Source organism: Pan paniscus, chromosome 13 (assembly GCF_029289425.2).
Source record: "Pan paniscus chromosome 13, NHGRI_mPanPan1-v2.0_pri, whole genome shotgun sequence".
In the NCBI taxonomy this organism is placed as follows: domain Eukaryota; kingdom Metazoa; phylum Chordata; class Mammalia; order Primates; family Hominidae; genus Pan; species Pan paniscus.
The window spans coordinates 143,356,562-143,366,433 of NC_073262.2; the positions used below are offsets into that span (position 1 = coordinate 143,356,562).

The 9,872-nt window shown below is 62.6% G+C and overlaps 1 protein-coding gene across 2 annotated transcripts; it reads right to left on the bottom strand.

Annotated features, from left to right (window-relative positions):
* Positions 1 to 2,348: 2,348 nt before the first annotated feature.
* On the bottom strand, positions 2,349 to 8,831 carry LOC100967528 (aquaporin-12B). 2 transcript variants are annotated; one of them, XM_034953860.2, is made up of 4 exons: positions 8,661 to 8,831; positions 8,177 to 8,624; positions 6,354 to 6,470; positions 2,349 to 2,675 (listed from the first exon to the last, which is right to left on the bottom strand). In XM_034953860.2, exons 1-4 carry the CDS (start codon positions 8,781 to 8,783, stop codon positions 2,476 to 2,478), a joined length of 888 nt encoding a protein of 295 aa, XP_034809751.1. In that variant the 5' UTR covers positions 8,784 to 8,831; the 3' UTR covers positions 2,349 to 2,475. The 2 variants fall into 2 exon arrangements, with proteins under 2 accessions (XP_034809751.1, XP_034809750.1); XM_034953859.2 differs by having other exon boundaries at positions 8,177 to 8,831.
* Positions 8,832 to 9,872: the final 1,041 nt, after the last annotated feature.

Below are 9,872 nucleotides of genomic sequence, written 5' to 3' on the forward strand. Positions count from 1 at the left end.
GAATTTCGAGATTCTAAGCTGGAGTAATTCTAACAGCTTCCTGGTTATGTTACTGGGATAAGGCTGTGTCTGCTCCTCCCATGCTCAGTTACTGATACAGTTACTGCCTGAGCACCGGGACCTCCACTCCTGGAAGGATCAGTGCAGAGGCTGCAGGCACTGGTGGGGAAACAGACACACCTCCGGCACCCAGGGGCCTCGTGCTGCCACTGGAGGAAGATCCCCTCTCCTTCCTGGGGCCCCAACCCCTGCTGCTGCTTCTGCTGCCATGTGACACCCAGGCATGGCCAGGCCCCCACGCAGAACGTCTGTGAGGGGAGCTGGTTGGCCCCACCCCATCGGCTCCCCTGTGTGCTCAGCAGCCCTTTGCCTGGCAGGATCTGGCAGCCCCATCGGGGCCTCTGGATGCCACACAGGACTGGCTCTCAGGCCTGTCCCATGGGATTCCTGTCTCCACTCCACGGCAGGGAAGAGGAGCCTGGGGCTCCAGAAAGAGCCAGCTCTCTGCCTGGGTGGGAGGGGGCTTTATGGAGGGGTGGAAGGTGTGTATGTGAAGGGGCAGCCTCAGAGAGGAGGGTGTGTGTGTGAAGGGGCTTTCTGGCAGGGAGGAGGGTGTGTGTGTGAAGGGGCAGCTTCGGGGAGGAGGGTGTGTGTGTGAAGGGGCAGCTTCGGGGAGGAGGGTGTGTGTGTGAAGGGGCTTTCTGGTGGGGAGGAGGGTGTGTGTGTGAAGGGGCAGCTTCGGGGAGGAGGGTGTGTGTGTGAAGGGGCTTTCTGGTGGGGAGGAGGGTGTGTGTGTGAAGGGGCAGCTTCGGGGAGGAGGGTGTGTGTGTGAAGGGGCTTTCTGGCAGGGAGGAGGGTGTGTGTGTGAAGGGGCAGCTTCGGGGAGGAGGGTGTGTGTGTGAAGGGGCAGCTTCAGGGAGGAGGGTGTGTGTGTGAAGGGGCAGCTTCGGGGAGGAGGGTGTGTGTGTGAAGGGGCTTTCTGGTGGGGAGGAGGGTGTGTGTGTGAAGGGGTTTCTGGCGGGGGGAAGGGTGTGTGTGTGAAGGGGCAGCCTCCGGGAGGGGAGAGGATTCTTCCTTCTCTCCCTCCACCAAACGCTCGTCCAGGAAAACGTGGCCTCACCGGCATCCCCAGGGAGAACCCCACGCACCATGAGACGGGAATAATACAGGGTGGTTGGAGGGGAGTGGAAGTTCCAGGCAGCCCCTTCTCATCTCTAGCAAGAGGAAACCCTGCAGAAGCAAGGGGCTGACAGGACCCAAAACACCGGGGTGTGGCCGTGCTGGCTGAGACCGCCTGGACCCCACAGGGCTCTGGCTGTGCCCGGGTGTCTCCTGCGACCTCACGGTGCGCTCATTGGCACACTCATCACACCCCCACCAGCGCATGATGGCTCCAGAACACCCAGATTTGGTGTAAGAAGTGGGCGGCGCCGCAGCTCTGAGACATCTCCACGTTTTCCAGGAATCCTGTGGATTCCTCCAGCCCCAGCGCCCCTGCCTGGGACGGGACTCTAGAGGGCGCCACACTCCCTTTCTCCAGTGGGAGCTTTGGGCTTCCCAGGAAATCTCTGGTCTTTCACTATTTGCCAACTCGCCCCTGAATTCCTTCTCGCGATGGTGTCAAGAGCCTGGACGCTGGCCGGGGCGGAGGTCTCACTGGGGTTGGGGTGTCCCGTAGCCCCAAGCATCGAGGACATCTCCCTGCTTTCTCCTCTCGTCCTTCCCCCATAGCAGAGCAGCTGGACCCAGGGCTGCTGCAGACCAGAGAATGGGGTACAGCCTGTGGCAGGAGCACTGGCCACCTCACTTCCTCCCTCTGGGTGGGGCAGCAGGACCCATAGCAGAGGGCCCTTATCTCCTTTGGGTGGAAGTTTCCAGACCGGCTCTGTTCTTTGGGAAGGAAATGGCTGGAGGTGCCATGCCTCCAGGTCCCAGTTCTGCCACCAAGGTCTCAGTGATTGACCTGGCTTTGGGCAACGAGTGGGCCATGGTCCTGAGGGTCACGAACTCAGGGCCCGTGGGACTGGGTGCCCTGTGCCTAGTTCACAAGCCTACAGCCTCAGGCTCCAGTGCCATCCTCAGCATCCCAGCGGGTCTCAGGCCTCCGTGGCTGTGGGCTCCCTCCCGGGCATGTCCAGGGCTGCAGCATCATCTTGGCAGACTTGGGACCTGGCGGACTCCCTGGGCTCTTCCCTGTCATCCTGCCCTTTCCTCTCCTGCTTCTTCTGTAACAAGAGGCAGGAAGGAGCCCGTGGGAGATGGGGAGACTCGGACCAGCCTCACCGTGTTGCCGCACACCCTTGCCCGCCCGTCCAGAAGCCTCTCTCGGGCCCAGGGGGACACACAGGTCTTAGAAATGGTTTATTGACAAATGGCTTCTGGGGAGGGGACCGGGATTCCCTCTTAGCTCCAGAGGGTTCCAGGGTCCAGCTACGAGCAGGGCCCTCACACGGGGCTCACACAGAGCAAGGCCACTCAGCTGGAATGTGGCCCCTCAACACTGCTGCGCCCAGGCTCCCGGACACTGGACCCCTTTGCAGGGGTCTGGGTGTCCCCCGAGGCCGGGGCCGGCTTCCCTCGGGGTGCTCGGTACTTGTTCTTCTGGCTGTAGAACAGGTTCCTCTGGAAAAGGCGGGGAAGGCAGCCCTGGTGCAGCAGCACAGCCAGGACCATCCCTGCAAGAGAAGGCAGGTCCCTGGGGGGCCGCGGGGCTCCTGGGCCCAAACACAGACAGGACACCCACTCCCAGGCCTGTGCCAGGACAGGGGAGCCAGGCAGCCTGGCCAGGAGCCCCAAGAACCCTGAGGCCCAGCTCCTGCCTGGTCCTGGTCTTCCCTCCCTGGTCATGCCCCCCCTCTGGGTATGCCAGCCATGGGGACAGGGGCAAGCCGGTGGGGTTCCTTGTACTTCTGGACCACCCTCTGGTATGAGTGACTGGAATTCCCCTCCCCCACATTGTCCTGAGCCACTCCCAGAGCTTCTGTGGCCATTTTCCTCCGGGACCTGATGTGGCATCCCAGGGTGGCTGCTTGCGGGGCTGTGGCCTGGCATAGAGGTGGGGCATGTGAGTGGACAAGAAAGATGTGGGTGCCCCTGGGTGGGAGGCTGGGCCTGGCTGAATCCTCATGTGAAGATTCTCCCAGAACTCCAGGAGCAGAGACTCCTAAATCCCCGCCTGCCTTCCAGGTCATTGGGAAGGGCAGGTGTTCCGGGCAGAAGGGGAGAGTGGATCCTCTTCAAGTTTAAGCTCAGTCCTCTAAGGATTTAACCCACAGTGTGTGAGCTCCACTAGGGCTGGCCTGAGGGGGCCCTGCCTGTCACCACCTGCAGCTGCTGTGGCTCCTGACAGTGGCCCCTGTGCCTACAGCTTGCCTACAGTTGCCCCTCACTCGGCCCTCCAGGCCCACACTGGTCCTAGCTCTGCTCCCAGGAGGGCAGGCCCAGGGAGGCGGGATGACCTGCTCAGGGGTGCTGCCAGCAGGTGCCGGTGGCCGCTTACACCCAGGGAGACAGCCCCATGTCCACACCTGGCTACGGGGCTCCTGCCTGCAGCCTCGGAGCTCCCCAGGGCTCATGCTGACACTGAACTTGTGGATAAAGGAGGTTAATGGAAGGACACAAGCCCGTTTTTCGGGTTCCTAAAGCTGCTCTAAGATGACAGGAAAGGGATGCTGTCAGAGGTGTCAAGCATCCAGATGGATGAGACGGGAAGAGACGCAGGAGCACAGCGTGGGGCTGACAAGCATGTGGACGACCAAACACTGCTGACTTGCAGGGGCCGGATCGCCCCTCCACAGGGACGAAAGCCAGGAAACAACCCAGTTCTTCCGCAGATGCCCCATGCTTTCAGAAGCTGGCGCCCGGGTCCCTGTGGGATGGGGTGGCCCTGGGACTCACCTAGGAGGAGGGACGGCAATTCCGCATGGGAAGCTCCAGAGCCCCAAACCCCAAAATACAGAAGCAGCCAGTGCCTCCCTCCCTGGCCCTGGCAGGAGACAGGTTCCTCTCTAGAGGGGGCATGTGGACTCGAGCATCAGGCCCGCCCAAGCCTGGAGTCCCGCCTGAAACACGGATCCCAGCCTCTTCCTACTTGGCTCCTAGAAGCCGCAAATGCCCTTTGGGCTTCTCCACAGAGGCAGTTCTACAGTGAGAGGTTGTAGCAGGGTGAAGAGTATTTCCCCAGTGACACACCCTTCCCAGAACACAGAATGTGCCCTTGTTAGAATACGGCCTGGGACATAAAATTAGTTAAATCACGGTGATGTCATACTTGAGTAGAGTGAACCTCCAATTCAATGACTGGTGTCCCTATATGAAGAGAACAGACAATGACACAGAGGAGGCGGCCAGGGGAACCGGCAGACATGGGAGTGCTGCCTGTCCAAGCCCGGGGACACCCGGGATGCCAGAGGCCCCCGGAACCCGGAAGAGGCAGGAGGCTACTCCCCAGCAGACTCCAAGGAGAGCTGACCCTGTCAGTGCTGCCAGCTCAGCCTCCAGCCTCCAGAGCTGGCTGAGCATACAACCCTGTCACGTGAAGCCTCTTCGTTTGCGTCCTTTGCCTCCAGCCTCCAGAGCTGGCTGAGCATACAACCCTGTCACGTGAAGCCTCTTCGTTTGCGTCCTTTGCCTTGTAGCCCATGAAGCCACCACAGGCCATGGCTGGGGCCTGAGAAACTCAGGACGAAACTGAGCTCCCACCCGGAACCCTGCCCAGGCCTCACCGACACTCAAGTGCAGGTCAGAACCAGGACACTATTTCAGACACAGGAGGTCTGAAGTGTACCTGCCAGGTCCCCGTTCTCAGGAAGCTACTGTGAGACGGGCACCACCAAAAAGAAGGAATCAACCGAAGCAGGAGGCGATGAGGAAAGCAGGAAACAGAAATGCAACCAGGATCAGTGAAGGGCAGCACCGTACTGGGACGTACCGGGACGCCTGCGGGTAACCCGGAGCTGTGGATCCTCGGGGGAGACGCTGCCCACACAGAGCACTGGTGCTGAATTAAGGAAAGCACCCAGAAGCCTGGGCAGGAGACAGTCCAGGACCTCGTCACCCGCAGGAAGCAAGGCCTGTGGAGGAGCGGAGAGGCCTCCGGGGCCACCACAGCTCACCGGGGCCGTGTTTCCATGCCAGGGAACTAGAGGGGGCTCTGGAGCTGATCAGGAGGAAGAGGCCGACCCACCTGGAGTGAAGGATCTGCAGGAGGAGGGTGGGGAGGCAAGGAAAGAACGTCTGCCCCCCACATCCCAGGAGACAGCCCAGGGTTGACACCTGAACTGAAGAGTCTCGGAGAAACCCTGCAGGCCCAGTGTGTGGGGACAGAGAGGCCAACACGGAGCTGTTCCTAGCAGAGGGCAGTGCTGCCTCGGGGACGGGGGCAGGAGGGGGTCCCTGATGCACTTCATATGCTTCCTAGGACCCTGCACATGCCTGAGAGACTGTGACCACATCAGAACCATGGCGACAGATCACGATGACGTCAGTGTCACCATCGCAGGGCCAGGTGCCTGAGAGACCCCCAGCTCCTGTCTTTCCCCCCAAGGGGAGGCTGAGGCATTGCCCCTGAGACCTCCCCAGTGTAGAGCCAGCAGAAGCTGAAAAAAGCTTCCAGAATTCCATAGGAACCCAGCTGCCCTTCTGGTACCTCAGTGAGGTGGAGCCGAGTGTCTGAGAGCAGGTGCAGGAGAAGGTGTGGGCTCCACCTGGGCCTCTGAAGCCAGGGGCCAGAATCCCCAGATCTAGGTCCAAGAGGGGGCTCCATGACCTCCCCATGCTGCTCCTCTGCTTGGATCCAGGATATAAGAAAGGAGGGGCACACACTGTGGGGAGCTCTGGGGTCCCCTGTGTGCATCAGCGAGTCCCGGGTCTGCCCCACCAGGATGCAAAGGGCCCGGCTGCTCCAGCCCCATGCTCACAGCCCTATAAGTGCACGATGGCCCCCTATATCATCTGAGTGGGGCTCTCTGCCTCCTGAGGCTTTAGGGACACCAGAATGAGCCCCCCTCGGTGGAGTCTGGCTCTGGGTGTGTGGAGATGCCACCTGAGACGGGAACCCCAGGTGCATGGAGCCCCACTGCAGACGCCATCCCCCGTGTGCCCAGCACCCCTTGCAAGGTTGGCCTTTCCCCAGCCTGTGGCCTCCTTACCTGGCTGCAGCTTGCTCGGCACCAGGACGGTGTCCACAGTGAGACATGCCGTCACAGCCCCTACCCCACACACCGTGCCCACTGCAGAGACCTCCCCAGGAGCACTGACCAGGCACCCTCACCTCCACCCTGCAGGACCCCACGTGCCAGGATGCTCTGTGGGCCCCAGCAGCCCTAGGGACCCCACCCCGCCCCTGCCCTTACCTGTCAGAGGGCCCAGCCAGTACACCTGCACGTACTCCAGTAAGGTGTGTCCCGAGCAGGCAAAGGTCACAGAGGCGGCCAGGGCAGGGTTGAAGAAGGCGGACGTGAAGGGCCCGGCTGTGGGCAGAGCACAGACAGCCCTGGTCCCCAGCCCTGCCTGACGCCCCTCTGCAGGCCAGGACCTGATCCCCGCCACCGAATCCACACCGAGAGCCCCACTGTGTGCAGGCCTGGGAGCTGCTCTCGGCTCCTGAAGCCCCGCCTGGTCCCCCGCACCGATGGACACACAATGCAGCAAGGCCGGGTCAGCCAAGGTCTGGGTCAGGGGCAGCAGCTTGGGGGCCCCCCCGGGCCGTCCAACACCCTCCCGACATCTCACCCGGATCCCGTGCCCTGCCCATGCTACCCTCCAGCACCCCACCCTGTGGAACGTGGCCTTCGAGAAAGACGGACAGAGAGAGACGGAGAGAGAGACTAAGAGAGACAGATAGTGAGAGAGAGACAAAAAGAAACAGACAGAGACAGTGAGACAGAGAGAGAGAGAGGAGAGACAGAGAGAGATCTCAGAAATGAGTAGCAGCAGAGGAGAGAAGACGACATGGCTGTGTGATGTGAGACAAGGGAAGGCGGCCGCAGCCGGGCCACTGTCCTGCAGCCCCAGGCCTGGGTGACCACCTCAAATAACAGAATCCACCAATACCAGGGACCTGCCTCTGGGCACGGAAGAGCAGGGAGTGGGCCTAGCGGAGGGCAGAGGCCACAGGGACATGGAGTCTGCGGCCGCCCAGGTGTAAACCAGGACCCTGAGGATGGGCAGCTCCGTCCCTGAGACCAGGCGCCCTGTGACTCGTGGAGGCAGGACCCTTGACGGGAGCTCTCCGGTGCCACCCAGGACAGAGGCCCGGGCAATCTGCCACAGAGCCGTGTCCCTGCAGAGCTCCCGCTCACCCGTGCCTCAGTCTCCCCATCTGTACAGGGCTCTGGTGGCACCTTCCTGTGGCCTTTGTGGTCCAGGTTCCGTGGTGTCTGCCCAGTGCTGGGTCGTGGGCAGTGCCATGGACCTAAGTGCTGGTCCTGTCCTGATTAGGACCTCGGACCCCCGGAAGGAGACCTGGCACCATTCTCCCTGCAGCCCTTCCTGTGGTGCCTGGAGCACGAGCCGGCCTCCCCTGGCTCTCCCTGCAGCCCCAGCGCTGTGGACACCTGTCCTGGGAACTTGCTGAGCAAAGGCTTTTGTGGTGGTGGAGCCTAGCGCTCGGAGGGGAAAGCAGATATGGGCGACTGGATCAGACGGAGGGTCTGAGTGGAGGGAGCTCACAAGGGGGTGATGGGACCATGAGAGCTGGGTGCCACGGTCAGCCCAGGTGCAGGCAGAGATCGCAGGATGCGGGTGTCAGTAGGAGGCCAGGGAGGCCAACTGTGGCAGGTGGGACAGGACCTGTCGCTCTGGAAGGGGTGATAGAGGGTGCAGGGACTCCCATACCAGACCAGGAAACTGGGCTGGGCCTTGAATCGTCTGCCTCGGCTGTCCCTACTACCCCAGAGGCAGAACTTCTGGGAGGACCAAGAATAGCTGGGACTGGGGAGAGGTACAGTGGGCAGGATGGCCCTGGCAGGGGACAGGCTCCTCCACCGCACCCCATGTCCAGCGCAGGCCCTCGTCTACCCGCCAGGTCCCAGGAAATCACCGCCCCTTCTTGTGGGTTTGTTGGCCACCCGGGCCAGCAGCCCCCTATCCTGGGTGCGAACGGGCCTGAGTGTGCATGGAGGCCACACAGGTGAGAGGTCCTGAGGGGCCCAGGGGAAGGGGAAGCAGTGCTCACCCGTGTAGGCCGTGACGGTGACCAGCAGAGCCACAGCGGGCCCGCTGTAGGCAGGAGTACTGTGCCGCAGGTGCAGGAGGGTCAGGTGGAAACAAAAGGCGCAGGCGGCCTCCACGAGCGCCCCGTGGGGCACGGATGTGTGCAGGGCCGAGCTGCAGCTCTGGGCCATGAGGCTCTGCAGCAGGTGCAGGTCGCTGAGCTCCCAGGCCCAGCAGAGGCGCGTCAGGGTGCAGGCGGCCTGCATGCCCAGCCCCTGTGCCGCCAGCTTCAGCAGCGTGCCAGGCAGAGACTCCTCAGCCATGAGGAACTCCTGCAGGGACACGGTGGGGTTGCCCGAGGCCCCGTCCAAGGTGACCCCATGCGCCAGGAAGAGCAGGAAGAGCAGGGTGAGCAGCAGGTCAGGCCCGAAGTCCCCAGCCCAGGGCCCGAGCTCGACCAGCGTCCTCATCTCCAGGCAGCAGGCCCCGAGCTGCACCGCGCCCACCGCCTCCCGGGCGAAGCCTTCATAGGCGCCCACTGGGAGCAGGGCCTTGGAGGCCCGCCTGGCTGCCTCGCAGAGGGCGAAGGTGGCAAAGAAGAAGGAGAGGGACACGTTAAGACCTGCCATCGGCCTGGGCCCCCCGAGGTGCTGTGCCTGCAGGACACCTGAGGGGACAGAGCAGGAGCTGGCCGGTTCCCACAACCCAGAGGGCCCAGGAGTGTGGGAGAGGGCACCTGGGCCTCTGGGAACACCACAGCTGCAGCCCCAGCTCCCGCCCCACTGGCTGCCACCCAAGTGCACAGCCAGGATGGCCACAGGGGCCCTGCCCCACAGCCTGGTATCATCCCGTCATGTGACACACCCGGACCCACTGGCCACGCTCGGCCAGGCCTGGGCGCTGGAGACTGGCCCAGCTCTTCAGAGCCTCCATCCGAGCTCCGCTCCTCCTACCTGCGCTCTTGGGTCCCGGACCCCAATACCTGCTCCCTGCACCTGGCCCCTTTTGAGTCAGGGTCTCCCAGATCCCTGCAACCCCTCCAGGTCCCTGCCTGAACAAAGGCCCCCATTTCTGCCTCCCTGTATGGATGCTGTGTCCCCATCTCAGTGAGGGCCCCATGCTTTTTGCACCTGCACTGTGTCCCCACTGGGGTGAGACCCCCACTGAACCTGCATTGTGTCTCTGCCTGGGAGGCCCCCTCATGGCCCCTGCACCTGTTCTTTGACCCAGCCTAGGTGAAGTTCCCTCCTGCCTGCACCTGTAGATGTCTTCCCTTGAGTGAGTGCCCCCTGCTCCCTGCTCCTGGCTGTGTCCCCAGCTAGGCCAGGCCCCCTGCACGTGGGCTGCATCTCTGCCTTTGGGAAGGTCCTCTCATTCCTGGCTCCCTGCACCTCCACTGTGTCCCCACCTCAGCAGGGACCCCCAAGCTTGTTGACCTGCCTGGGGTCCAGTCTGGGTGAGACCCTTCTCCACCTGCTCTGTGTCCCCTGTGGTCAAGAGTTGGCAGCAGCCCTTGCCCCAGCCCCACATTCCCTGCCCTGTACTGCCCTCACCTGCCCTCAGGAGAACTCAGGACCACCCCTCACATCAACGTCCCTCCCACCTTCCCGCCCCGAAAGCGCTTTCCAGAGATGAAAACCGAAAGTGCCATCGCCATTCACTTGAATTTCCTGCAGAGGGGCCAGCTGCCCACAGCTGCGTGGAGAAGGCGCTGAGCC